Genomic DNA, 27502 nt, shown 5'->3' with positions numbered 1-27502 from the left:
TATCAGCAAGTTGCTAAGTAAATTTGCATAGTCAAAACCTAAGTATGTATTTATTAGGCTCATGGAAATAAATATCTGGGGAGAAGAGATCCAGAAAGTGGATCAAGGAAGGAACTGCTGGTGAGGATTCTAGACAGCAGTGGATCTGCTACGGGGAGAGATCTTAGCTATCCTGGTCAGAGGAAGTGCTTTGGGCAGTAAGATTTTTTGAACACAGGATCCATGAATTTTAGACTCGTGCCTTCCTGTGTGCTCCGTGTCTCCTGCCCCACCACTTCTTCTCTGTCTTACCCTTGCGTGTGGCTTTTCTGCTGTGCCTCTACCTGAGGGAATTTTCTTTGTTTCCACTCAGTTACATGTGCTACCGGTTGCTGGGCAGTGCTCTCCCCTTGTTATCTCTGGATCAGCTACAGGTGGTTCTCAAAGGGAAGGTGATGCAGCACTATGGAGAACACATGGTAACGACTCAGGTGGGTCTTCTGAAAGTAATTCTGCTCAGGGCTAAAGACCCCACCCTGAGCAGAAGTCTTCTCCACCCCCTTTTCTAGTTTCACGTTGTCTTTTATTAAAAAGTTTATGTAATTTTAGACCTTGGACTCTTCCTAAAAGTAAGGTGGTTGTATGACCACTGGTTGCAGTGGGCTGAGCATAAACTGTATTTAATCATCATTGCCTATTTCTGTATTTTTGTTCAGACTTATATTAAGGGTTTTGAAATTGTTCAGCACTGACCCACCTGCTTTCAGTGATGTTGCTGAGAAAGTTCTAACGATGGGGGAAGCAGAGCCCTCAGCATATTGGCAATGTCATGTGTCATCCTTTAACAGTCCTTTTGATTTGTGTGTCCAGAAACTCCTTTTTGTCTGTCATTGTGCTGGGTGTTACATGAACATTTGAAGGCAAAGACAAAAAGGGACAGCTCATGCTTTTCTCTGTGTTAATGCTTTTTTCAATAAGAACATCTGAGGTTTAAGCATGAATTTTATTTGGGAATTGGATTTTTGGAACTCCTCTTTCTCCTTCCCTCCTGGGAAGCCAGAAAACACAGTCCTGCAATAAAGGGAAGAAGAATAAAAGGGGAATACTGATAAAAAAAGGCTTTGGCTTGTTTTTTTTTTTTTTGTGGTAATGTAATCCTGAACTCCTCCTGTGGGCCCAAAAATCATTGCCCTCTCTTGGGAGGAATAGGACTTTGCAGGTTTTTTTTCTGGTCTGGTATCAAAGCAGCAACAGAGGTGCGTGCTTGCTCTGAAAATAATGCCAGTGTAGCATTTGATTTGCTACAAGTTTCACTGAAAGAAGGTGCCTTTGAACTGTTCTGGAAAGAAGGTATAGAGGATGGGCTACTGAAGGAGAAATCAGGACCTACAAGGTTTGTCTTAACATATGTGGTTTGTTGTTTTCCATATTATCCTTTTATTTGTTGTTTTCCATATTATCCTTTTATTTTTTGTCCCAGTCTCCAGAAGCTCCTGCCCTGGGGTAGGATGGAGCATATGGTTTCTCATGAACAATGTAAGAACTCTTGCTTTTGGTTGTTTAGGTATTAATGAGAAACTAGTGGGATCCTAAATCTAGGAGTTAGTAAGATTTCTCTTAGAATTGTGATATATAACAAATTTGGGGTTAAACTTAACTAGGACAGCACATAAAGGTGATGCATCTCATTGGGTATAGAGGTGTCTTAAATCTACTTGGCTTGGTTAAGTCTGAAAATACCCTTTGTGTGCTCAACAGTGTTGCTTTTTTAGCCTGATTTTCTGCAGAAACGAGGCTGGTGCTGTCCATCTAATAACTCCTGAGCTCATGGGGCAATTCTGATTAAATTTGATAGCAAGTTGCTGCCAAAACTAAGTAAATTTGCATAGTCAAAACCTACGTAAGTTCTTATTAGGCTCATGGACATAAATATCTGGGGAGAAGAGATCCAGAAAGTGGATCAAGGAAGGAACTGCTGGTGAGGATTCTAGACAGCAGCGGATCTGCTATGGGGAGAGATCTTAGCAGCTATCCTGGTCAGAGGAAGTGCTTTGGCAGTAAGATTTTTTGAACACAGGATCCATGAATTTTAGACTCGTGCCTTCCTGTGTGCTCCATGTCTCCTGCCCCACCACTTCTCTGTCTTACCCTTGTGTGTGGCTTTTCTGCTGTGCCTCTACCTGAGGGAATTTTTCTTTGTTTCCACTCAGTTACATGTGCTACCGGTTGCTGGGCAGTGCTCTCCCCTTGTTATCTCTGGATCAGCTACAGGTGGTTCTCAAAGGGAAGGTGATGCAGCACTATGGAGAACACATGGTAACGACTCAGGTGGGTCTTCTGAAAGTAATTCTGCTCAGGGCTAAAGACCCCACCCTGAGCAGAAGTCTTCTCCACCCCCTTTTCTAGTTTCACGTTGTCTTTTATTAAAAAGTTTATGTAATTTTAGACCTTGGACTCTTCCTAAAAGTAAGGTGGTTGTATGACCACTGGTTGCAGTGGGCTGAGCATAAACTGTATTTAATCATCATTGCCTATTTCTGTATTTTTGTTCAGACTTATATTAAGGGTTTTGAAATTGTTCAGCACTGACCCACCTGCTTTCAGTGATGTTGCTGAGAAAGTTCTAATGATGGGGGAAGCAGAGCCCTCAGCATATTGGCAATGTCATGTGTCATCCTTTAACAGTCCTTTTGATTTGTGTGTCCAGAAACTCCTTTTTGTCTGTCATTGTGCTGGGTGTTACATGAACATTTGAAGGCAAAGACAAAAAGGGACAGCTCATGCTTTTCTCTGTGTTAATGCTTTTTTCAATAAGAACATCTGAGGTTTAAGCATGAATTTTATTTGGGAATTGGATTTTTGGAACTCCTCTTTCTCCTTCCCTCCTGGGAAGCCAGAAAACACAGTCCTGCAATAAAGGGAAGAAGAATAAAAGGGGAATACTGATAAAAAAAGGATTTGGCTTGTTGTTTTTTTTTTGTGGTAATGTAATCCTGAACTCCTCATGTGGGCCCAAAAATAATTGCCCTTTCTTGGGAGGAACAGGACTTTGCAGTTTTTTTCTGGTCTGGTATCAAAGCAACAATAAATGTGTGTGCTTGCTCTGAAAATAACACTTGCCATGGTGCCTCCCTGTATGGACCAACTTTCTCCAGGGTTTATCCACTGACTTAATTATTTTCCTGTTTCTTGCTTTTTATGCTTGTTGCACAGTGAATTTGGCTGTGTTCTTCCACGTGCATCAACAAAATTAATTTAATTCCTGTCTGAAACATACAAATCCACTGAAGACAAAGGTTGACTAAATGGAAAGAGAAACCCATAATATTGTTGATGATGAGGAAGTAGAGAAAATCTTATTTGAATTTGTTGTTGGTTTTGTGGGTTTGTTTTGTTCCTTTATTTAGGTATTAATGAGAAATCTAGGAGTTAGTAAGATTTCTCTTAGAATTGTGATATATAACAAATTTGGGGTTAAATTTAACTAGGACAGCACATAAAAGTGGTGCACAATTGTGATATATAACAAATTTGGGGTTAAACTTAACTAGGACAGCACATAAAGGTGATGCATCTCATTGGGTATAGAGGTGTCTTAAATCTACTGCAGTTGAGTCTTGTTTCTTGACCCCAGTTATTTGTTTTGGAAAGCAAATACTGTTACCTGTGGCTTCTTGTGGGGTTCCAGTTCTTGACCCCAGTTATTTGTTTTGGAAAGCAAGTACTGTTACCTGTGCCTTCTTATGGGGTTCCAGTTGTTGGAGATGGAACTAGACAAAGCTTGAGTCTGATATTTACTGACAGTTACCTTCCTGAATCCACTTCTTTCAACAGGGGAGCCAATGTACTTGATTTGCTTTTGTTGAGAGATGATTGATGAACCCCCTGTTGTGAGTAATTAGTTTAATTACAGCAACCTCTCGTGGAGTTTTTCTCCCAGCTTTCATACTGATGCACAAGTATTAAGTTGTGCAACAGTGGAAGCAGGAACTTGCTAAGTTGTATTCTTTGTGAGATTTCTTGCAGGGTATTTATGGCTATCAGCAAGTTGCTAAGTAAATTTGCATAGTCAAAACCTAAGTATGTATTTATTAGGCTCATGGAAATAAATATCTGGGGAGAAGAGATCCAGAAAGTGGATCAAGGAAGGAACTGCTGGTGAGGATTCTAGACAGCAGTGGATCTGCTACGGGGAGAGATCTTAGCTATCCTGGTCAGAGGAAGTGCTTTGGGCAGTAAGATTTTTTGAACACAGGATCCATGAATTTTAGACTCGTGCCTTCCTGTGTGCTCCATGTCTCCTGCCCCACCACTTCTCTGTCTTACCCTTGTGTGTGGCTTTTCTGCTGTGCCTCTACCTGAGGGAATTTTTCTTTGTTTCCACTCAGTTACATGTGCTACCGGTTGCTGGGCAGTGCTCTCCCCTTGTTATCTCTGGATCAGCTACAGGTGGTTCTCAAAGGGAAGGTGATGCAGCACTATGGAGAACACATGGTAACGACTCAGGTGGGTCTTCTGAAAGTAATTCTGCTCAGGGCTAAAGACCCCACCCTGAGCAGAAGTCTTCTCCACCCCCTTTTCTAGTTTCACGTTGTCTTTTATTAAAAAGTTTATGTAATTTTAGACCTTGGACTCTTCCTAAAAGTAAGGTGGTTGTATGACCACTGGTTGCAGTGGGCTGAGCATAAACTGTATTTAATCATCATTGCCTATTTCTGTATTTTTGTTCAGACTTATATTAAGGGTTTTGAAATTGTTCAGCACTGACCCACCTGCTTTCAGTGATGTTGCTGAGAAAGTTCTAATGATGGGGGAAGCAGAGCCCTCAGCATATTGGCAATGTCATGTGTCATCCTTTAACAGTCCTTTTGATTTGTGTGTCCAGAAACTCCTTTTTGTCTGTCATTGTGCTGGGTGTTACATGAACATTTGAAGGCAAAGACAAAAAGGGACAGCTCATGCTTTTCTCTGTGTTAATGCTTTTTTCAATAAGAACATCTGAGGTTTAAGCATGAATTTTATTTGGGAATTGGATTTTTGGAACTCCTCTTTCTCCTTCCCTCCTGGGAAGCCAGAAAACACAGTCCTGCAATAAAGGGAAGAAGAATAAAAGGGGAATACTGATAAAAAAAGGCTTTGGCTTGTTGTTTTTTTTTTGTGGTAATGTAATCCTGAACTCCTCATGTGGGCCCAAAAATAATTGCCCTTTCTTGGGAGGAACAGGACTTTGCAGTTTTTTTCTGGTCTGGTATCAAAGCAACAATAAATGTGTGTGCTTGCTCTGAAAATAACACTTGCCATGGTGCCTCCCTGTATGGACCAACTTTCTCCAGGGTTTATCCACTGACTTAATTATTTTCCTGTTTCTTGCTTTTTATGCTTGTTGCACAGTGAATTTGGCTGTGTTCTTCCACGTGCATCAACAAAATTAATTTAATTCCTGTCTGAAACATACAAATCCACTGAAGACAAAGGTTGACTAAATGGAAAGAGAAACCCATAATATTGTTGATGATGAGGAAGTAGAGAAAATCTTATTTGAATTTGTTGTTGGTTTTGTGGGTTTGTTTTGTTCCTTGACCCCAGTTATTTGTTTTGGAAAGCAAGTACTGTTACCTGTGCCTTCTTATGGGGTTCCAGTTGTTGGAGATGGAACTAGACAAAGCTTGAGTCTGATATTTACTGACAGTTACCTTCCTGAATCCACTTCTTTCAACAGGGGAGCCAATGTACTTGATTTGCTTTTGTTGAGAGATGATTGATGAACCCCCTGTTGTGAGTAATTAGTTTAATTACAGCAACCTCTCGTGGAGTTTTTCTCCCAGCTTTCATACTGATGCACAAGTATTAAGTTGTGCAACAGTGGAAGCAAGAACTTGCTAAGTTGTATTTTGTGTGAGATTTCTTGCAGAGTATTTATATTATAATTGGATGGATTTGTAGTTAATTAGGAATTCATAGCCCCTTTATTTAAAAGAATGGTGTTCTCTAGACATTTGTTACTGTTTCTGCTCCTGTCAGGTCAATGTATTGATCGTGATGCTACACCAAACAAGTTGTTTTATTAATTTACTAAAGTTGCATTGCATTTTTGGAATGAAGCTGCAGCTTGTCCTCTTAGAGGTTTCTCTGGTTACGCTTTTGTTTTTTTTCTGGAACAAATGAGTAGGATTGAACACTGGGGGCTATGAAAAGACGTAAGGAAATGGAATGTGCAGTGAGATGGGACGTGCCCTGGTGTATGCCTTGTGGATGGATCAGTGGCAGGATTGAGAATAGGACAAAACAACACCACCTCAGGGTATGATTTCTAGGTTAAACATGTCAACTCCCCCTCCTTTCAGGATGCCTCAACACTTCTGAGACACCAGGGAGAGGAGGTGGGATTTTTTCTACCCACTGTGGATCAGGAGGCTCCAGAGCTGCTAGATGAGACTGGAATTGATGTGGGGGAGTTTCCAAATCGAGGGAAAGTCTAAGGCAGATGATGTGAGAAACATCATGGGCTTTTCCCCAAAATAAGAGCTGGTCAGCCTGGGAGCTCAACTGCACTGGCCAGCATGTGGTCCAGCCTGCTGAAGCTTGGCTGTTTGGGAAAGTCCAAATTAAAGGGTTGAAGCTGGTACATGATAGGTTTCTGTGGTTCCTTATGGTGGTTGCTCATATATGAGGTGAAATTGATGACCTGCTCTATGCCTTATGACAAATGTTCATGACAAATGTGACTTAATTTACTTACCGCAGTCAAATCTGTAAAGTGATTTGTTCTCATAAAGACACTCGGACTCAGTGTGAGGTTCCTGACTTGCTTTTTTGTCCATGTTTTTCAGCTTCCAGAGCGATTTAAGTTTGGTCCAGACATGGAAGCGTATCTAGATGAATTTCTGAGCGGCTGTGATGACCTGGAGAAGCAGCTGGCAGTGGTCATCGGCTTCTCTACTCTCACCAACCAAGGCAGTCCAGTGTTTCCCAGCTCTTCCAAGGTAGTCAGACACCTGCACCCGGTGGCATTGCAAAAATACGTTGACTGGCTCAAAGACATGTTCCTCAGGCCAGACTTGGACTGTTGTTTAGACTTCTCAAGTAACCGGCAAAAGCACAACCGGGAAAATGTAAACATGTGAGTGTATAGATGATGCACCTTCCTCTTCTCTTCCCTTCCTGTTTTGTGGTTGGAGTAGCTACCTGTGGGAAGTCTGGTTTGGACAGCCAGAGTTTGCTGGTTCTTTTGCCATGAGTTGACAATTGTCATCTATTCTGTTTCCTCTGTCTCAGAAGTTTTAGCCCCAGCCATCTGACACTTTTGCTGGACAAAATTAAGTTCTGCAAGTAGAAAGAAACGTGGTGAGAACCAGCCAGCCTGACTAAAGCAGACTGGGTGACCAAAGAAGCCTTTTCTCTTGTTTTTCTAGCCCTGACAGCTCCTTTGGCAAAGATCTCCAGTGGCTTCCTTTTCCACTACAGCCTCTCAGGTCTTTGTAGGAATTGTGCATCCCTTTTATCTGACTATTAAACAGGCCTGAGTGCACTCATCTCCTTGGCCCAGAGCAAAGCACCCAATTCCACATCTCAAAAGTAGTCTGTAAATATATATATCTTTGAGAGGCATTTGTAGCAATTTCTAGCTGGAAAAGCTTCCCAAGAGAAAGTTGTATCTTCCTTGGTGCTGCTGCTCACTGAATAGCCACAGCTTGGTGCTGTGTGTACTGGGTTACTTGTGGAGGCTTCTTCCAAGGAAGATATAAGCTCTTAAAGCAGCGTATGTGTTACTTGTGCACCTATAACCTCACTGTACTGACTACTGCAATTTTTGAAGCGCTTTTTGCTAAACTGCAGTACCTCAGTGGGGTAAATAGGCTGTCTTTTGTGTAGTAAAAAGCAAACTTGTGAAAATTTTCTCTCTTCTTATGTACCTGTTGCTTTCTTACTACATAACTTTGCCATCATTAGTGTAGAGCCTCTAAATATCCAAAAGTCACCTCTTGCTGCAGTGGATTGTGTGGTTTGTCTTTATTTCAGGGTAGTGTTCAAATTACTGATTCTGTCCTTTTCCTTATTGAAAGAGCACACCTTAAGGCTACTCGATTAAGAAAATGGATCATGCATCGACTTTCTACCATCATTGAAAGTTCAGCGAAAAAAGAAGAGAGCCTCGTGATGGACATTTCCAGGTGAGAATGACTTTAGAATGAAAGACTTAGTGCCACATGTGCTTGGAATAATTCTGTTTAGCAATGTAGCAGTGTTCAAAGTAAGCTGACACAGTAGTGGAAATATTCTGTAACATAAGTACTTTAGGAGACTAGTTTTCTGTTTTCAAAATACTGCCTGCAAACTTGGAAAAACTCTTGTGATAAATAGTTCAGGCACTTAAAATCACCTTAGTCCCATTTGGTTTTGGTACATTTTAGGTTCCTGGGTACCTAGACTGCTGGAAGATATTACTTGTAATCTTTGCATCAGATCTTAATAAGTATTTATCTGTCCATTTAAAAGTCTTGGAGAATATGACCCAAATCTGACAGTCTTGAGTATTGTATTGTGTGGCATCAAGTGTTGGCACTTCACTATTTTGAAATCCTGAGCATCCTTCTGTCTTTTTTACCCTGTGTACCTTGAGGAAAGAGTCATCTATTTATGAACAGTGCCTTTTTTCCAGCACATGGACATCCTTGAATAAAAATGTTGTCAATATCTGGTGCTATTTGGCTCTCATATATGGGCTGGCTTTGCTTTGTTATGACCAAGCTGGCTCTTAGTTTTGTCCTTGTTTCTGTCCGTTGTAGGTTTTGCTTCTTCCATGCTTTCTTTGAGACTAAGAAGAAGACCGCCCAAATATGTGAGACGAGTGTCCTTCCAGCAGAGCCCCTAGATGGACAGTTTCATTCAATGGTAGAAAACTGTTTCTTTGGGTAAGGATTTTGCTTGCATGCTTTAAACTTGGAAATTCTTTTTTTCCTGAGGATAAGATCAGCCTACAAATGGCAGGGCAAGAGGTTTGGGATTGTGAGCTGCTCTCGGAGCATTTGTTTGACTCCAGGACTAGGGAATGGCTTTTTTAAAGGAGGTCGTAGATGAATTTCCCAAAGATCCATAAGTTTTGTCCAATAAAAACACGATTTTGCATGGCAAACCTGCTGAGTATGTGTGTGATGATCAGGTAGGTGTAGAGTTGAGCTCAGACTGCTTCTTCTCATAAGATTCCCATTGCTTCTGTCGCAAGCCAGAAGTGGAAGGACCCAAGAGAGAGGTGGTGAGTTTTGTGGGTTGCTGTTGGCTTTCTGTCTGCTCTGCACGTGAGCTGCTGATGGCTCCATGGTCCTCCCTGTACTAAGGGAGGTGGAATAAGAGATGCTTTTAGGTGTTTGCCAAAGCTAGTGCTTCAGCCTCAGGAGAGGAGCTATACATTACAATGAGCTTGATAAGAGATGCTTTTAGGTGTTTGCCAAAGCTGGTGCTCCAGCCTCAGGAGAGGAAAAACAGAGGACGTGGTGGGACACAATGAGAAACAACTGAGGATAATAGTCAGTGTCCTTGGGGGTGCCAGATGTGCTTGGGGACACCAGTACAATGAGCTATACATTACAATGAGCTTGGATACAGGCATGAGTTGAAACTTATGCCCTGTGAATCTGGGTTGCAGTGAGTGACCAAAACTCTGGGATGAGAATGCTCTACTGGTGGGTGTTATTTTGGAAAGTGTGAGAAGGTCATCTGGTTCCTCTGACAGTAATGTGCTGGCTGTTTTTCTTTGCAGGTTACTTCAGACTTTAAACACCTTGACTGTTTTGGGGGATACAGCAAAGGCTGCAGCCTTGAGGGAGAAGCACATCCATGGTGTGACTGCAGATGGGAAGCTGTGGATCTTTCTCCTTGTTGAGTATGCCAACAAGCTGCTCTCCAGTGAGCATGTCAAAGCTGTGAAGCCTTTAACCAAGGAGCAGAGGGATGCCTGGGAGAGGTGAGATTTGGCCAATAAAAGAGAAATTGTATTCTTTTATACTCCTGCTGTTGTTCTGGCCACTGTAGCACAGCCATTTCTCAGCAGTGGCAGTACTATTTCTTCCCTTTGAGGATCCTGCACTTGCCAGTGGGTTTCAGGATGCCTTTCGCTTTCTCATCACCTCATTCCTTTCTTCCTGTCCCTTCTGTGTGTTAAGCATGTGCAGGTGACTATGTCCTTTTCTGGTTTTGCTCATAATCCTTCTTCCAAGCATGATTTTAACTCTGCTGATCTTTTCCCCTAAGAATCCCCATACTAATTTCTTAGTGATTCTTTTCTGATGCTCTTTTCTGAGCTTGATTTCCTGTAAAGATCTATGCCTTGGCTGTAGTATTAGGAGTCTCACCTGTGCCCAGGTGCAGAGGTTTTTATAAGCCACACCAGATGAGATGCTGTTGTTGGTTTACGATTGTATACTATATGTATGTCCAAGTTCAATAAATTAAATGCTAAGTACAGAAAATAGTACTATGGGTTTGGTTATATTTTTAGTCTGGTCATAAGAGAGGATTTGCTGTTGTAATTGTGAAAGACTGAGAAGGATTTCTTTCTCCAGAACACTTGAGTCTGTGAAGAATCTGCAGAAGAAGGAAAATAAGTCAGACTGTGCCAAAATTGCTGCATTCCAGCAACTTCTGCTTTTAATGGCCGTTCATCTTTTCAAGGTAAGACCTCTGAAGCATATTTGAGTGGTGTAAAATAGGCTGACAGCTGGGCTTTCTTAACACTGAGCTGTAGAGTTTCTTTGTATTCAGAGATCCAACCTTTCACAGCCTCTGGCTGCTATAAGTGAGCAATTGGCAGCTAATAAACTGTCATTCTTCTGACTGTAGACAGCTTCCAAGGTCAAAGTTTGGCTTGAGCATTGGTTTTGCCTTTGCTTTGCTGTTGAGTGGAGCAATTTTTACATAGATTCATATTTCTGTGCAAAGTGGTTGTAGTAGCTGATTTTAATACCTGTACCTATTTAGAGAGGTACTCAGATTTGGGGTATGTTCCTTCTGTTGCTGTTGGTAGTGAGGAATTCAGAGAGGGTGTTTACTGTCTGCTTGTGATCAAACAGAATCCGTCTGAAACAATGGATGTTCTGAGCGACCTTCTGAAATGCACAGAGAGGGCATTCAGCAAAGAACCTAAGAAGAAAAAGGCTGGTGAGTCCTTCCTGCAGAAAGAAATGGAGTGAGTTTGTTCACTGTCTCTCAAAAGACAGAAGACTGTCAAAAGACAGTTCTGTGTTAGTGAAGCACTCTTGACTGCATTGGTTCTGGCGTGATGCACTTATCCCCAGGAGAATCTCCTCTCCTCCATTCCCCTTCCTTGTCTTTCTAAATCTCTTGCCTCTTGCTCCCACTCTCTCTCCACATCTTCAGTGGGTTGTGTTCCTCTGTGCCTGTTAAAGGGTAGGTGGGCTTCAGAGCTGGCCATTGTTCAGATGAGCAGTGTCCAAGGGAGTTCACTCTCTTTGAGTCCTTGTTCTATGGTGGCCAAGACCTTGCCTGAAGTGGTGGCATCTGTCTGCCAAGGCAAAGCTATGGGCTCTCCCAGCTTCTGGCAAACCTGAAACTTGCTACTTTCAGAGCTCAAGGTTGGAGCAAACTAAATGTGTCTGTGTGTAGACACAGCCTGTTTGCTCACTTAGGCTAGTCCTTGTTTAGGATCTGTGGAGCTAAGGTTGTAACTTGACCAGGAACGAACCTGGCTTGGTCTTTTGACTTCGTTTCTAACTATGGTCTTGTTGTTCTCTTTAAATATCTGTGTAAGTTTGAGGGTACTGTGAAAATAAAAGCTGTAATTTTATGATGTCTTGGTTGTATGTAGATCAGGATTCCCAGACTTTTGCACTAATGGACCAGTTTGAAATGTCAGCACTTCTCATGGGCTGCTGTGACTCCTGGTTTTGTTGAAAACACTATAAAATGTGTATACTTTTGCTGACTAGCTGCTGATTGCTTTCATGTGGCCAAGTAGGTGTTGCATGATTTGCAGAACTGCTAATCTAAGTAATGATTTAATGAATAGTAGGTTTTGTTACCTGGTAGTGCTTTCCAGTGGCCTACTGACAATTTCAGCCATGTATCTCCCTATGGTTAGTAGCTTTCTGATGCAGCTACAATCTTTAGCTTCACACTCAATTATTTCTGGTCTGTGTTGCTGAATGAGTACGTCTAATAGTCAGGTAGAAGGACTATCATCTTTTCCTTGGTCAATTTTTCTGCAGGCTGTTATGGATGTGCCAGTGCAGTGTTTTTAGCTCTTCCTGTCATTGTTCCCATGCAGACAATGCAGAGCCAGGATGGATTGAGGTGATGGTGGAAATCCTTCTCTCCCTCCTTGCCCAGCCCAGCCTGCTCATACGTCGCATTTCCAGGAGCGTGTTTGTACGAATATGCCCCAATCTGAACAAGAGGGGTTTGCAGCTGATCCTGGATGTAAGTAACTAGTAGGGCATTGTGCTTTTCACCTCTCTTCTCCTTAACAGATGTACAAGCATGTCTCCATTTTGGAATTAAATAAAAGCTTCCTTGATTTAGTAAATGTCTGATAATGTATGCTACTGAATTTTAAATGTAGCTTACAGAGATGTGGTTTTGTTTGTTTGTTTGTATGCTACTGAATTTTAAATGTAGCTTACAGAGATGTGGTTTTGTTTTGTTTGGTTGGTGTTTTTCAATGGGAACCTGAGATCTGCTAACCTTAAGTGGTATTCTTTGGTAGAAAAAAGCTGAAGAAATTCCTGGGTCAGTTCATATAGCTGGTAGATTTTATATGTGAATATAAATGGTAACGACTTCTTTTTCCTAGAAAGGCTAAAGATAGAGGTGCTAAAAGTAAGTGACACTGCAAATCTGAATTAGTCGTACCACTGGGTAAGTAGTTTTAGGCTGAAGAAATTCCTGGGTCAGTTCATATAGCTGGTAGATTTTATATGTGAATATAAATGGTAACGACTTCTTTTTTCCTAGAAAGGCTAAACATAGAGGTGCTAAAAGTAAGTGACACTGCAAATCTGAATTAGTTGTACCACTGGGTAAGGTGGTGTCTTCTGGGAGAGTAAAATGTTGATTGCAAAGATGAGCTGTCAGGTACTATATATGATGAACCTAATACTTCATTTTTAACAAGTCAAAATGTGTGATGTGAGCAGTCTCTTCAGTTTTCTCCACCTTTTTTATTTCTTATGGAAAGAACTTAGTGTATTAACAAACATAATATTACAAGCCAGAAAGCTGAATGCCCTTCCTTACTCTTTCATTATTCCACTGGCTTACTGTGCCAAAAGTCCTGTCTGTTGCACACCAGAAATGCATCAAAACAAAATGCTGGAAAAACACAAATCTCTCTTTTTTGCAGGTTCTTGACCCATACCAGGAGCAAAATGAAGAAAGTGCTGTTGTTGTGATGGAAGAATCAAACAAAAAGATGAAACCTACACAGGACGTGGTAATTGATATGCCATTGCCATTGACAAATACTCTTCAAACCTTTACTGTTTAATGTTTCTCTTGATGCGTGGTAATAGATGTAATTGCATTTCTCTGTTGAGTAAAATGGCTATTAAGATTTATTTTAAAAGTGCAACACACAAAGGTCCTGTTGGAAGTGCATGTTTGCATGTGGTAATTGATATGCCATTGCCATTGACAAATACTCTTCAAACCTTTACTGTTTAATGTTTCTCCTGATGCGTGGTAATAGATGTAATTGCATTTCTCTGTTGAGTAAAATGGCTATTAAGATTTATTTTAAAACTGCAACACACAAAGGGCCCGTTGGAAGTGCATGTTTGTTAGTCTCTTGGTCTTGAAGGAGAATGCTGTTGTCGGTATGGCTGTTGGAATAGATGACTTCTCGAGAGAAATGACTGCATCCTGAAATTGGCACTGGCCTCTTTTCTTTCCAGCCACAGACTGGATCTTGGGTTTTAAGAACTGCAGAGATTCAAGTCACAGAGCATTACAAGCATTAGCAGAAAGGAGAGTCAGATTGGAGCTGTTATTACAGATGTTCCTTAGAAGCTTCTTTTTGATACTCTAATATGACAGAGAAATCTGTATTATGTTCTGCTTTTAGCTTTTGGGAAGATTTGGGATTTGGTATCTTGTTATCCGAGGTGTGGAAGCTTCTTTTTGATACTCTAATATGACAGAGAAGTCTGTATTATGTTCTGCTTTTAGCTTTTGGGAAGATCTGGTATCTCGTTATCTGAGGTGTCTTTACTTGAATCTGAGGGCTGGAAGCGGTGGGGTGAGGGGAGGCCTGAGTATTTATTTGTGAACACATGAGAATTGAGTAGAACTTGAAGAACAGTGGGGTCAGGAGATGAACTTTTCTTCCTCAGGACGAGGAAGGAAGTGAGGACTCGGATGAAGACGACTCTGAGGAAGAGAATGACAGTGGAGATGAGGAAAAGAATGAAGAAGTAGATGATGATTTTCGCAGTCAGCTGATGAACGTTCTCCAAGCAGGGAATGCATTGGTATGTTTTCACTGCCTACCTTGATACAGGTACCAGGAGGTTTGGGGTGGTGAAGGATTATCTAATACCCACAAACTATGGGAGCCCATGCAGTGATAACCCTGGCAGTCATCTTTCTAGGACTTTTGAAGCGGGAGGTCAGGATCGTCAAAGCCAGCTGTGGGAATAAGTAATTTGTTCTTTTATTTATTGTTAATGTGTCTTGAGTGCTTTAGCTTCTCCAGTCTAGCCTGATGCAGCTTATATTCCTGCCTGTAATAAAACAAGATTGATGTGAACTAAAGCACTGAGGTACTGTTACATGGTGCCTGTATTGACTGGCCTGTGTGGGGGAGTGTGATCTCTGGGCTGCTCTGGAGACTTCTCCTAGCAGAGTTGGAGTGTGGTTTAATGATTCCTATAAAGGCTACAGACACAGCAGCATATTAACCTCTTTACTGAAGCAGCAGCCCAGAGGGAGTCAGTGTCAAAACCTCAGCCTTTTCCCTCTCTTGATCCTCTATCTCTGTGTTAGTAATGTGCAGCCACGATTACCTAATAGGAAATATGAACTAGATTTCTCATGGGGCTGAGCATCTTTTTTCCCTCCCCTATAGCTACATCCCTACTGTGAGTCTGATCTTGGCTCTGGTTCTCTTCCCCGCTACCTTTTTGAAGTATGTGAGATGACATGTTGTCTTTGCATTCTGAAAACAAAAGGGAGGAGATGACAGTGACGAAGAGCTGGATGATGAAGCTATGATGGCTCTTGACAAGAACATCTCAGCCCTTTTTGCAGAGCAGCAGAAACGGATCCAGGCGAAGAAGGATGAGAAAGACAGGATACGGAAAGAAACGATCCTACGGAGGGATTTCAAGATTAAGGTGGGAGATAAGTGTTTGGTGTGAAGGCCTTTGTATTACCAGCATGTTAATTGTAACCTACTGCATGCCATGAGCTACGTAACACTGAAGAGCTTTGACATTCTTGTATGTCATAAACTCCTGGAGATTGAGTCTGGATTATTCTGGCTTTGTACAGCACCTGGCACAGCAATATCATGGTCAGTGCCTGCAGCTTCACAGGCCTACTTCAAAACAAAAAACAGGGATATGCTTTCAAAAAGTGAACTGTGGTTTCCATTTGCTGATCTGAAATGCTTCAATTTATTGGATTGTTCCTCACACCTACCCAAAGGTAGGTGCCTGACAGTTTTTGTAAACTGGACAGGCTTGATGTGCCTTAATGTGAGGTGCGTAAAGTCCTGCTGGTACTTTTGCAGTGTAAGGTTGTTGTTGTTTTTCTTGTTTGTTTTGATATGCTAGTAAAATCAGGAGATTTTGATTAACACCCTGTTCTGATTTGAGGTAGAACAGAACCGATTTTCTTTTTGGTAATTTTACTTTTCAGTAAAACCACAAATTGGTGATTTGTGACTGTAATACTGACTTCAGGCCACCTGGTGTCAGCATGGACTGTCCAGGGACAGCTCCAGCCACTCAGGTATAGAAATGTCTAGTGCCAGATTAGCCAAAATGAAAGCTGAATGGAGTATCGGTAATTTTACTTTTCAGTAAAACCACAAATTGGTGATTTGTGACTGTAATACTGACTTCAGGCCACCTGGTGTCAGCATGGACTGTCCAGGGACAGCTCCAGCCACTCAGGTATAGAAATGGCTAGTGCCAGATTAGCCAAAATGAAAGCAGAACAGTATTGTGACCCATTGGCTTTACTGCATTTTCATTCTGATGCTGTACTCTAAGAGGGTAATTTTTTGGCTTTACTGCATTTTCATTCTGATGCTGCATTAATGCTAATGCACTGTCTGGAAGTCAAGGGGGGCTTTCAGGGGTGAGAGCTATCAGTCACTGGTGCTAACAGAGATCTGTGCCAAGTCACTACAGGTTCGGCCCAGGTAGCAGTGATTCTCATAACTACTGTTTCTAAATAGTGTCACTGCACAAAATAGGCTAAAGCTGACAGATAGCCTTTAATCTTCAGTTTCAAATTTTTAACTTTCTCTGTCTCATGCTCTAGCAGTACAAATGATGGCAGAAGGTGTACAGATCTCAGCTGTAAATAGTTTTCTTCATCCCCCTCCAGCTGCTGTGTAGCCCACTCCAGTCTGAAAGTGCTGCTCTGGGCAGATCCATCATGTTTACCTGTCTGCATTAGTTCTCACATCAATACCTCTCTGTTTGCAGGTGCTGGATCTGATTGAAGCGTTCCTGACTAAACAATCAGAGAGCCCCTTGGTGTTTGATGTCATTGAGCCCCTGCTTCATGTCATTGAACAATGCATGGGCTCAGACTCTGGCAAGCAAGAGGTTGACTTCCTCCAGAAAACAGCCAATATCTTCAGGTAAGTGTCCTTAGTCCTCCAGGTAATAGGCAGTGGCTTTTGATAGACATCAGCAGTGCTGGCTGAATCCCAGAAGTTGGTCTTTTTGAGATTGAAGACGATTGCTATGCTTATAGATTGTGTAAAATTAGATTACCAGCATCACATATGAACACAATGCTTAGTCATAGACTGCAATAAAAAAAAAATAGGATCTGGGTTTTCTACTCTAAGCAATTTCAAGTGTCAAACCTGTTTGCAAGTGAAGACCTTAAGAACAAACTCTGGTGTTACAGGCATGGTGCCGTGTCACCGAATATCTCCACAGGCCTCTGACTTCGGAGTCAGGGCACGTAACAGCTCCTTGGGCTTACAGGGCTGCTGCTGTGGCTGGAATGAAACTCCCAACAAGTTATTACTGAGACAGGCAGAGTGCAAGTTCTCTGTTCACGGCCAGAAGTGAGGCATGATACAGACACAGACATAATGCATGATGTGGGACGTGATGTGTCTTCCGTACACCACTCCCTGATGTCCTCAGCACTGCTCTAAAGCTTTTTCAGTGCTGCTCACTGCCCCCCATTGAGAAGCCTGCAGAAACAGGCTTTGAGGCAGCCAGTCCCCTTTGTGGGAGCTCTGGAGAGAAATTGAATGATGCCTAAATAGGTGCTTGAAGGCGAAAAGCAGTAAGTTTCCTTGCCCTTCTTGCCACAGCAATGACTGCCTCTTTTGCTGCCCACAGCTAGCACCAGTTTTGTTCATGTGTTGCCCTGAGCCCAGTGCTCAGGGTTCATAGCCATCTCTTTCCCAGAGCTCTTTCTGTAGGTAATGGCTTTGGGTTTGGCTTTAATGCTCTTTCAGGAACTCACTGTGTCGAGCTAAGCAGTACTGCAAGAAAGCAGATGCCCTGAAAGAAGATCTGCATGCTTTTGTGGAGAGGCTTGTGAATAAGGCCTGCAAGCACACTGACTCTTCTGTGGCTCTCTATTATTTCAGGTGAGTGTTAAAAAGGAGCGTCTCTACTCGGTGCTGAGGGCTGTAAGCAGCAATTTTAACATTGCATGTTAAAACAGCTCAGAGAAGCGAGACTTGATGCGGGCTGGGTGCCTTACATGAGGGCTAGTCACTCATCCTGACTGTTTGAAGCATTTTCAAACAGATGTCCATTTTTTGGTGATGATCTTCTCTGGACTCTGTGATATGGAAACAGTCTGGTACAGCTTTGCTGATGGGGATGGGATGGGAAGCACTTCCCTGAGGCTTCATCCAGGAGTAACAAATTGTGTGTGATTCAGTACAGGGATGAGTGTAACTTACAGTCAATCAGCACTGATTGTTCTGGAAATACAGTGGTTTATTGGCTCCGTGATAGCACAGTGAAGGATAATAATGATTGTGAGTGGTGACTGTATGCACCAGTATTCATCCCTTTGCTGGATACAGGTGAATTAGGATAAGCCACATCTATTTGTTAGGAAACACAAGCAATCTTGCTTTTTCCTGGTGTAAATGGGAGTGCCATTTACCCCCCTAGGTACAGGATAAGCTCCCTGCATCACTTGACCTCTGCCCTCAGGTGGCTTTGCAGTGGCACTGTGAAGCTGTGGTAACTGCTATGTTCTCCCCTATGTTCTGTTTTTTAGTGCCTCAATGTCCATTTTTTGGTGATGATCTTCTCTGGGCTCTGTGACACGGCAACAGTCTGGTACAGCTTTGCTGATGGGGATGGGATGGGAAGCACTTCCCTGAGGCTTCATCCAGGAGTAACAAATTGTGTGTGATTCAGTACAGGGATGAGTGTAACTTACAGTCAATCAGCACTGATTGTTCTGGAAATACAGTGGTTTATTGGCTCCATGATAGCACAGTGAAGGATAATAATGATTGTGAGTGGTGACTGTATGCACCAGTATTCATCCCTTTGCTGGATACAGGTGAATTAGGATAAGCCACATCTATTTGTTAGGAAACACAAGCAATCTTGCTTTTTCCTGGTGTAAATGGGAGTGCCACTTACCCCCCTAGGTACAGGATAAGCTCCCTGCATCACTTGACCTCTGCCCTCAGGTGGCTTTGCAGTGGCACTGTGAAGCTGTGGTAACTGCTATGTTCTCCCCTATGTTCTGTTTTTTAGTGCCTCATTATACCTGCTCAAAGTGTTGAAAGGAAATACACCCGATAAGTCATCAACCCCTCTGCCAGAGAACCAGAGTGAGACCACCCCACAGGCTTCTCAGGTGAGACAGCAGGCTGCTCTTCAGGCAGTGGTTTTTGCCAGTAAAGTTGCATTACCCCCTTTTTTGAATGGGCCATTCTGGGTGCTTATTCAGCCTCACTGTTCCTGCTGCCTCCAGATACCTGTCTACATGATTTCTTTTCCATAAAGTTGTGACATTCCCCATCTTCTGGCCCTCACCCTCCTGCCTTTGCAGTGTCTACTCGCCCATAGCCACCAGGGGCTGCTGATGTACAGCAGATCCAGGTTAATTGCCAAAGAAGCCTCATGTATATTTAGCATAGAATCATGGCATGGTTTGGGTTGGAAGGGACCTTAAAGATCATTGAGTTCCAACCCCCTGCCCTGAGCAGGGACACCTCCCACCAGACCAGGTTGCTCCAAGCCCCCTCCAACCTGGCCTTGAACCCCTCCAGGGATGGGGCAGCCACAGCTTCTCTGGGCAACCTGGGCCAGGCTCTCGCCACCCTCACAGCAAAGAATTTCTTCCTGAGATCTAAAGAGGAAATTTCTTTCACCCTCACACCAAAGAATTTCTTCCCCAGACCTAAAGAGGAAATTCTTTCAGTTTAAAACCATTACCTGTTGTCCTGTCACTATACTCCCTGATCAAGAATCCCTCCCATCTCTCCTGTAGCCCCAGGAGAGCATTTATGCTGCTCTCCTGGCTGATTTGCTATTTTTTCCATTAGCCTCTTGGCAGTCGCTCTGAGTTCCTTTCTGGGAGGGTGCTGAGGAGCAGGGAGGCACAGGCCAGTGGTGGATGAGAGTGAACTCCGATCTCCGAGGTTTGGGCTGAGTTATCTCAGGGTGAAGAGAGCATGCAGCAGCCCTGATTTTAGTGGTAGTTGTTTGCAGGGAGTCTTCATCTGGTTGTGCTGTGGGTGTCTGTTACTTGGGGAGCCTTATTGTCTGGTTCCCTTTCACCTACTGTCTGCTGAATTTCACAGGCCTCTGAACTTGGTGACCCTGTGTATTGGGCAGCCCAGTCCAGTCACCTCCACTAGAGATGTAGCAAGTAGTGTTTCACCAGCCAGCCTGACACTTGCCTCTGAACCTCTCAAATTGTGTGCAGGAATTAGGGCCTTAATCCTGTTGACGTTTTGTGGGGGAGGAAAATAAACAAGGTTAACTCATGACAAGGGAGGGCTTGGAAATTACAAACACTGAGATATTATTAGTGGCTGAAAAGATAGCCAATGTTTCTCAGGCTTAGGGAGAGATTGAGAGTTAATCCAAACAGCTCTTGTTCTGTGCTGGGCCTTTCTGGAAAGAAAAACAAAGTGGGAGATTTGTGGGGAATATAAACATCGTACTTGACATTGAGGCTAGAGTGAGACACGCTTCACAGCATCCTTGTGCAGATTCACAGGGAAGGCTGCTGTTGCTGTAGGAGCAGAGCTGTGGTTTTGACCAGGCAAGGACACAGCCAGCAGTGAGTTGCCGGTTTGAGGGAAGCGACACAGTTCAGTTTGTGTGATGCTGCAGGGACTGACACTGTGTTGAGGCTGGGAAGGTTTTGCAGTGGGGAACCCAAGGCAAAGGTGTGGTGTGTTTCTAGTGCGTGTGTGGTGCTTTGTGAGCATGACCTGGAGCTTTTCAGTAAGCAGGAAAGTGGAACTAGAGCAGACCCTGTGATGCAGTGGCCAAATTTGTGGAAAAGCCTATCACTATAAAAGAAATTTTTTACACTAAGCATCTCCATGAGAGGAGGAATCAATTTTTTTCCCTGCAGGTGTGTATGTCAAGTGCTAAGTATAGACAGGAAAGTATAGGAAACTGTGGTCATATATTTCAAGATCCATCTCCCCTGTTCCACTCTAGCCTGTGTTCAGCTGTAGTAGCACCAGGGGTTTGATGTGAGAATGGGACACATTAACATGGCTTTAGCTTGCTACGGGGCCATGGAAAAATTGCTTGGGCAGCGGTAAGCAAAAGGTCCATCCACTGTTGTGAAGATCACAGATTTGACACCCTAGGCCTTAATTTTTCTTTCTTCCCAGAAAGCTGTGCTTCCCTGGCAATATGAGAACAGTCAGGAACGTCGGGATGTGATGCTCCATACTTAGCTCCTCATTCCCCTCTGTGGTGTTAGTTAGATCCATACAGCCTGTGCAGGTCTTGGCTGGTTGCTGCATGTCTGGGTTTCTTCTTCCCCACCAGAGGGGGATGTCAGAGCTTTTACACACTTCTGGGATTGCTGGATCCCTGAGCAGACCTGGGGCTTGTCTGGCGAGTAGTCTTTGAGTGCTCTGTGAACCTAACGTGTGTTAGACATGCCCACCACAAACCCAGAAGCACATCCACCCTATTACATATAGTGTGTGTAGACTTACTAGAAAGCTGTGCTGCACTTCCCTAACCTGGTCCTACAGCCATTGGTATTTGGGAGACCATGTTTGAGGCCCACTTTGTTGTTTCTTCGTGGTTCTGTGTTGCATCTCGTAGGCCTGTATCGTATAAGCTGCTCAAGAATATCTAGTTGTTGGAAAAAATCTGTGTGCATTGGTAGAAATGAATGTGACTCACCCTTGTGTTTCACTGGAAACTTTTTTGTTCTGCTTTTTCCCTCTAGCTTTTGAGCACAGGTTGTTTGGATATGGAGAGGGTGACTGCAATATATCGGGAAGCACTGACACAGCTGTTGACTAAACGGAAGACTGCCCTTACAACCTCCATGTTCTACGATTTCTTCAGCCGCTTCCCGGTAAGTGTGGCTGGTTGTGTGGTATGTTGTCTTGTGGTGCCTCCAAAGTGTGGTTGTAATTCCAGGGAAAGAAGCTTCTCCACTTTACTGCAGGCTTTTAAAACTCCTGTGAGATTTCCTAGGGTCTTCACCTGCTCAGACTCATAATAGCGCATGCTTTGATAACAACGCTGCAGGCGGCCAGGATCTCATTTGTGGTTTGGATTGGGATACTGCATGGAGAACACAGATGAACAGAAGGCTGCTCTTCAAAGCATAGCCTAAGAAGCTCAAACTTTTTAACCAGTCTTCAAGACAACGTGGGTGAGCCAGGTTTGCACAAAGGCAGAAGGGGCTGGCTCGTTTAAACAGCTAATGTACCTCCTGTCCAGCTTTTCTCTGACTGCATGCTCAGTTTATCAGTTTTCTTCCAAAAAGACTGTAGAGTGTAGAGGCTAACTGGACTCTAATCTGCAAGATGGATGTTCAGACAGTGTCAGTGTCTGAAATGTTTGAGGTATTTCCTGCAAACTTGACCTATGCCTGGAGCTGGTCTCTGCTATGAGGCCAGCCAGTTTTTAAGAAACAGGCCTTGAGTCTGAATGTCGTACAGTTCTTCAGGGATTTTTTAGGTCAGACTGAGGTAGAGACAGTTGCCAGTAGCCCTTTCCCAAGAGCTTCAACCTGACGGGAAGGTGGGAGGAGACATAGGCTTGTGTAACTAGGGGAAGATACTTTCAGACTCTGAGGGAATCCATGCAGGAGAATTCTCTTGCATAGCAGGTTTCTTAGGACACCAGCCCACGCTGCCACCCACATGAGCTAGTGAAATAGGGGGAAGAGAAGGGCTGGGTGCTGCCCACATGGACAGCAAACTTAAGATTCCATCTGCAGTTTTCTAGAGCCTGTGGTTTCCATGTGACTGTTCCTTGCAGAAATGCCTTTTAAAATCTTTTAAGCTCATCCCTTTCGTAAAGGAAAGGTAATGATATATACAGACAGTGGCCTGTTCAAAGCTGGGCTTTGTCCACTTGCTAGAGCTGTCTGTTCTTTTGGTAGTCTTCTTACCCCAAAAAAGAAGCCATTTCAAGTGTTGTGGTTGGAGTAACCATTTGCAAAGTATATCAAGTGCAGCAAACTGCTGTCCATGCTTTGTCAGGGCCAGACCTTCCAGTGCCTGACAGACAACATTAGAGGTACGCCCGTAAGGTATTTGCAGTCCAGATGCTTTCTCTTTTCTTGTGTCTGGATTTTTTGTGCCACTCAGTTTGGAAATATTTTGCCGATAAACACAGAAATTGGTGGAGAGATTCATCGAGCTTTGTTCACAAGTACCCCTGTTCTAGAAAAGTTATTTTGATGAAGGGTAGAACCTTAATGCAACCTGTTTCCAGTTACAGTGGAGTAACACAGTTGTTTCTGGCCCCTTTAGCATGTGGGTTCAGATCCTTCCCCAAGCTCTGACATTCTCCAGTCTAACTCAGCATGTTCTCCTTTGCCTCTGGGACTGTTCCTCTGCACGAAGTGAACTGCCTGCCTAAAGTATCAGGCAGATGCAGACTTAAATCACAAACCAGGCAGAACACAGGGGGTGAAATTTTAGCCTGATTTTTCCAATTTAAGAGTTTTGCTGCTGATTTCCTTGTGATCGAGATTTCACTCAGGGCTGGTGTGAGCAAAGCTGTTAATTTTCAAATAAGCTGTTGCTGATCTCTGGGCACTTTTCTCTCTTGTGGCATTTTCTTCTCACTCAAGCAGCTGTGTAAAATACAGACTGTTTTGCTCGAAAAACAAACCTGTCTATCAGCAAACCACTAATAACAGACTGGGTCTTTCTTTGTTACAGATCATGTGTAAGCCATTAGCAGATACTCTTGTCAAGTGTATCACAGCGGGAGCCAGGCAACATCACCAGGTAAGAAGGAAAGCAAACAAATAAAGCTGTATTAAATAGTCAATTGGAGAAGACACATAAGATGAGGTTTATTGCTGCCTTTAGGGCTGTCCAATTTTGAGAAGTGGGCTTCCTGGCGGGGAGAGCTTTTGCAAATCCTGCCTTGCTGCTTCAGGTATGTGACAGAAGTTGTGATAGCTTTATATATTCACAGACACAGGGGTTCCTTGGTAGCATCTCCTTTAAAAACTGCCTGCAGCTTTCAGGGTTGAGGGCCTGATTGTTGTAGGGATTGCCTTCAATTGCTTATGGCTTGATTATGTTCTTGTTGGTAAGATGTTCCTCTGTATTAATGCAGCGTGTTGTAATCCTGGCCTCCTAATGCTGCCTCAAGGTTCATGTCTTGAGTCTGTTCCACGCCTCGCCAGCTGTCCTGCATTTTCTAGGCCGTGTGCTTCCCTGCCCAGTTTAAAACCACCTGTACTATAGATCCGATTTTTGATGGTTGATTGCATGTGCCTGACTAACACAAAATTAGTGGAGCCTTATCAATAAAACATTGCAGGGTGAGTGCACAGCTCACTGTTGCATGAGCAGGGAATGAGGCCTGTCTGGGTTTTCACTGCAGTGGGGGTGCCTTCCACGCAGTTAATAACCAAAACCCCTTTAGGCCAGTAGCACGGTGTCTCAAACTTTCCCAGCCCCTAGCTGTAACACGCATCTGTCCCCTGCAGAGGTGCATCCTAGACTGACCTTTCTGTTTCATAAATAGCTGTTTTATTGTTTCTATTCATTTGAGGGAGTGTGAAGGGCTAAGTATGCGTTTACAATAAGGCTGCAATACATTGCCAGTGTAAACTGCATTTCAGGCTCCTTTACCCAACAGGAATGGCTCTGATTTAAAGAAGAACAATAAAAGAGTGAATTAAGCTATTACTAATTTCAGTGGATAGAAATAAGGATGTTTAGCACAAATAACAAATTAATTGTAAGGCACATACTTGATTGTATCCTCAAGGGACCGGAACAGCATCCCAAGCAGACAGCTTCATTTATGTGGGTATCTTTGCTTCCCCACAGGGAATAGCATTGTCCTTCTTTCACAGTTATCTGCTCCAGCTTTGTTTCCAGAGCCTGTTTATCTGTGGGTGGGGGAGGAGTAGGGGAGGCCGTGCAGTGCGCTGTGTGTGGGAGCCTGGGGAGAGAACGTGGCTATACTACTGTTTAAACAAAGGCAACACGGAGAGTAAGCTCTGTAAAGCCTGTGGAGTTTGGAGTTGCAGCTTTATGGTTTTTTGCACACTGCTTCCTTTTCAGGAATTCTGGCTTCCCCTTGTCAAATTTCCGATATGCCATGTTTTCAGTTAAATCTTCTCACTGATTCTCAATGCAAATGTGTGTTGGTGGTATCCTGGGGAGTAGAGGGCAAGCTAGGGGTAGGTGTGACAAAGCTATGTGATGGGTAAAGCGAGGGGATAACTTGTCTGGAGCCTGCAGCTCCCAGCAGCCTCTGAGGGAGGGAGGTGGAGGGACTCAGCTACCAAAAAGGGCTGTCCTAACTCAGAGTCCTGAAGACACCAAAGGTCTCCTGACACTCTGACTTTGGGCAGCCCCCATGGTCGAGAGGTAAGTCTCCCATTTTCAGCCCCTGAACATTGGCTTACAATCATTAAAGTAGCTTAGTCCCACAGGCATGAGGCTTAATTCCCCTTCTAACACTCCTATTATTAATGCTCATCGTTCTGGCTATGCCTGCTGCTTCTGTATGAACAGCTAATCCCACTGTGATTTTGACTTCTTGGCTCTGCAGATCCCTTTGGCAGGGAGTCCTCGGGGCCGTGCTGGGTGGGGAGAGCCGCGCTCTGCACGGGAAGGTGGAGGCTCACAGCCCTGGCCAGGTGTTTCGTGTTGGCTCTGGCCCAGCAGGGCTGCTGGCCCCTCTCCCAGCTGGCCTGGAGGAGGTTCTTCCCAAGGGGGTAGGAGAAGTGGACGCGTCTTCAGGTTGGGTAGTTTTGAACAAAAGGAAGAGTGGTTCATGAGGAGGATGTAAGGGGAAGCTGTTCCTTCTCCTCACCCTGAATACCTGGGCGTTTGTGAGGGCAGCGTGGAGATGGGGAGTCTGTTCCATCTCTCCTCTCACCAAGACTGGTCCCTGGGCTTTTTTTAAGGCCTTTAAGGCTAGATCTTGCCACCAGCAATAGATGTCTGGCTCTTGCTTCAAGGGTCTCTGCTCTTCCTGGGCCCTCTAGGATACAGTCAAACTTGATCACTAAGTGGTGGCCCCAGACTAGCCTGGTTGAGGTCATTTGCAGCACGTTTCCCTGTGTGCTCAGTAGGTCACACAGTGTACAGCGAGGCTTGGACCTCCATGGGCTCCTGTCAAGGAACAGCAAACCCGAACTGCATGTGAAATGTTGTTCCTGTGCCTTCTGTTGTGGGCTGCTGCAGGTCTGTCGAGCTCAATTTCTGGGCAGTTGTAACTTGAAGGATTCTCTAGGAAATGCAGGAGCCGTTCAAATGCCGCTCAGCTGGCGTTGGCTTGGGGAGGAGCAGCCTGGTTCTCCAGCCCAACCGTTTGTCCTGACCCTGGGGACCTCGCTGTCTGGTGCCCAAGTGTTTCACTGAATTTCACTGAATTTTTTAGAGTTGGAAGGGACCATAGAGATCATCTAGTCCAACTCCCCTGCTGTAGCAGGATTGCCTAGAGCTTGTCAGAGCATGTTACTCAGGAGCATCCAGGTGGGTCTTGAAAATCTCCAAAGAAGGGGACTCCATGACCTCCCTGGGCAGCCTGTTCCAGGGCTCTGCCACCCTCACTGTGAAGTAGTTTATTCTCATATTTGAGTGGAACCTCCTATGTTCCAGCTTATGCCCATGTTCATGCAGTTGTGTGGCAAAACAGACATGAGGATGATTTGGCTGGAAACTTACCTTCCCCTTGCACACATACTTTTTTTTTTTTTCCCCTCTTTTTGCTGTTTTAAAATTAGCTTTGATCAATTCACTGGTCTTGTTCAGGGCCCAGGGATAGTCAGTTCAGAGGCAGGAATGGCTGGGTGAAAGCGGTGATTTATTTCCTCAAACCACAGCATTTGTTAACATGAAATTATAGCTTCTATGGAGCAAGTACAAGAATATTGGAGAGCAGAGTTTGTGTGTTTGGACTGTTGGTGTTGGCTGTAGCTGATGACTTGGGTAACTGGGTCTTGCATTGCTGCTGCCTCTCCGTGCATCCTGTCTCCCTCAGTTGCTCACCTCTAAAACCCAGAGAACATCAAACCCGAAGCAGCAGGGTTGTGTCTGTAAAGACAGAGGTGTTTGTAGCCATCACATGGGCGTTACGTGCCTTTCTGGGAGGTGCATTTCTTTGGTGTGTGTCATTGCTGTAGAGAAGGGCCTTTTGGAGATATCTGAAGGCAGGTGTAGTATCAGAGGGTGCATCTTGATGCAAAGCTTAGCAGGAAAAAAAAGGAAGCTTTAGAACAAAAACTGTGGATGATGTGACTGACACCAAGTCAGCCCTTTTCCTCTGACGACTGTTCCTACGTGCCTAAAGCAGCAGTAAGGTTGTTCACCTCCCTACTGAAGTAATTTGTTAGATAAAAAGAACAGCACATTGGGGGGTAAGAGATCTTAAGGCAGTTTTAAACCCGGCTCGCAGTGGTTGGGTTGGGAGGGTTTCCTAGCAGTAAGCTCAACCTGTATAACAAGTTTTAAACTGGAAAGGTGAATTTGCAGTGGAATTATTGAGACTGCACTTGAAACTGAAGCCTTGTACTTGTGGCCGAGTTCTGTTCCTCTGATGTTACTCCTGGAGTGCAGGAGACAGTAATCCAGCAATTTCCTTGGAAAAGGACAGAGCTGGAGAGATTGGTGTCGATTGTGAGTGGGGGAAGGAAGAGC

General features: G+C 43.8%; 1 protein-coding gene across 1 annotated transcript in view; it reads left to right on the top strand.

Annotated features, from left to right (window-relative positions):
- The window catches only part of MYBBP1A (MYB binding protein (P160) 1a), a 72516-nt gene that overhangs the window by 6737 nt on the left and 38277 nt on the right, over positions 1 to 27502 (top strand). Inside the window, exons 9-23 of the mRNA XM_014952982.1 lie at positions 6810 to 7099; positions 8043 to 8150; positions 8766 to 8891; positions 9737 to 9940; positions 10539 to 10647; positions 11046 to 11133; positions 12260 to 12411; positions 13334 to 13423; positions 14322 to 14459; positions 15159 to 15323; positions 16647 to 16804; positions 17645 to 17779; positions 18918 to 19020; positions 21595 to 21726; positions 23552 to 23620. Coding sequence (XP_014808468.1) covers positions 6810 to 7099; positions 8043 to 8150; positions 8766 to 8891; positions 9737 to 9940; positions 10539 to 10647; positions 11046 to 11133; positions 12260 to 12411; positions 13334 to 13423; positions 14322 to 14459; positions 15159 to 15323; positions 16647 to 16804; positions 17645 to 17779; positions 18918 to 19020; positions 21595 to 21726; positions 23552 to 23620 — 2067 coding nt within the window. The remainder of the gene's footprint in view (positions 1 to 6809; positions 7100 to 8042; positions 8151 to 8765; positions 8892 to 9736; positions 9941 to 10538; positions 10648 to 11045; positions 11134 to 12259; positions 12412 to 13333; positions 13424 to 14321; positions 14460 to 15158; positions 15324 to 16646; positions 16805 to 17644; positions 17780 to 18917; positions 19021 to 21594; positions 21727 to 23551; positions 23621 to 27502) is intronic.

The sequence above is a fragment of the Calidris pugnax genome, unplaced genomic scaffold (genome assembly GCF_001431845.1).
Source record: "Calidris pugnax isolate Ruff unplaced genomic scaffold, ASM143184v1 scaffold133, whole genome shotgun sequence".
In the NCBI taxonomy this organism is placed as follows: domain Eukaryota; kingdom Metazoa; phylum Chordata; class Aves; order Charadriiformes; family Scolopacidae; genus Calidris; species Calidris pugnax.
This window is presented reverse-complemented; position numbering and strand designations above follow the sequence as displayed.